This window comes from Phalaenopsis equestris, unplaced genomic scaffold, assembly GCF_001263595.1.
Source record: "Phalaenopsis equestris unplaced genomic scaffold, ASM126359v1 Scaffold196569, whole genome shotgun sequence".
Classification (NCBI taxonomy): domain Eukaryota; kingdom Viridiplantae; phylum Streptophyta; class Magnoliopsida; order Asparagales; family Orchidaceae; genus Phalaenopsis; species Phalaenopsis equestris.
The window spans coordinates 1-1,572 of NW_018216518.1; the positions used below are offsets into that span (position 1 = coordinate 1).

The 1,572-nt window shown below is 32.0% G+C and overlaps 1 protein-coding gene across 1 annotated transcript; it reads right to left on the reverse strand.

Annotated features, from left to right (window-relative positions):
• Positions 1-293: 293 nt before the first annotated feature.
• On the reverse strand, positions 294-1,389 carry LOC110035174 (probable indole-3-pyruvate monooxygenase YUCCA10; the record flags this gene model as incomplete). Its single annotated transcript, XM_020739415.1, has 2 exons — positions 294-416; positions 1,156-1,389. Coding segments are annotated over 2 exons (357 nt in total), but the record flags the coding sequence as incomplete, so codon positions are not given.
• Between the last annotated feature and the right edge of the window lie 183 nt (positions 1,390-1,572).

Sequence of the window (1,572 nt, forward strand, 5' to 3'; positions counted from 1 at the left end):
GTGTGTGTGTGTGTGTGTGTGTGTGTGTATATACAAGTTAAAATGGAAGTATTTTTATGTGATATGAAGGATTTAGGAGGTACAAATGTATAAAGCAAAGTTTAGGCGTTGTAAATATAGGAACTAGGCGGTATGCATGTTAATGCCATCATAAAATAATTACTGAATACGGAAGTAAACATAAGCATCACATTTGAGTAGAACTTAGACTGAATTTAGTGATTAATCTACTTTTTAAATTAATTTTAGGAAGATAAGGGTACTAATCACTATTGGAACGATTAGTTAGTTACCTTAAGCCACTTCTTAACCGCGCTTCTATAACCCGTTGCGAGAATAATAGCATCAAAGCGGCGCTGCTTCCCGTTCACGAAGTCAACATTCTTGCCTTCGATAGCTGTTATTTCAGGAAATACCTACTCATTCATGAAAATATGAGAATTATAATCATAAGAATATGATAAAAATTCATATAATGATTAAGAATAATAGCCAAAAAAAGTTCAAAGTATATACATTTTTTGATCCATGGTTGCAACTAGGGTTATTAAAAAAGCGAATATCTCATGTTCGAATCATTCGTTATGTAAGCGAGTCGAACGAGAATAATTTTTTTAAGCTTGAATTATAAAGAAGCGAACACGAGTAACTTTATGTTCAATCGTATTTGTCTTATTTTAGCTCGAAATAAGGAAATTATATATGATATTTATGTAATAACATATTATATATATTTATATATATATGTAGAAATAACAATAATTTGTGTGGTCATGTGATTTTGTGACTTTTATTATATAGAAATAGTGAAGGTTTGAATGCAACGCTTTACGTCTATGTTTTTTTAATTAATTTACAAGAATCAATTTCGAGCCAAACACGAACACATCATTCACGAACAATTTAGAACATGAGACAATTTCAAACATAATTAATTGCAAATGAGCCAAACACAAGCGAAAACTGAGCTTGCTAATACTTAGCTCATTTACAACCCTAATTTTGATAGCCGTCTTGTAGTGATTAACATTAACCAGATGTTAAAATAATGAAGATATGCAAATAATGTTATTAAAATAATAATAAAGTTCATTATAAGACATGTACAATAGAGTTCAACAATTTTAAGTAAGAAATTGCGAGATTTGGAGGAACCTCAATCTCGCCGGATTTAATCTTTGAGAAAGTGCCAGCATCCACAACGGGGTAGAATAGAGTGTTCATTTTCAAATAAAGGGGTCCCTTACTTGGCCGGTGCAAACCATACTTGGCCGTGTTCCCCATCCACATGTAGCATAGAGTAAGAACAATCAAATCGACCCAACTAAATGGCAAAATTTTCATGGCGACAAGTGCAATCCGCCATATCTCCCTCGTTACCAGATGTACCTGCATGCATGTTCCCAATGCCAATATAAATAAATCATTAATCTAATCAATCTTTGGAAGCCATCAAAATGTACATCTTTAAAATACATTGAAAGACAATATACCAACTAATATAATCCGGCCTTACTATTGGCTCACAATAATATATGTTAGAGACTTCTAATAATTGATTTTTAGATCATC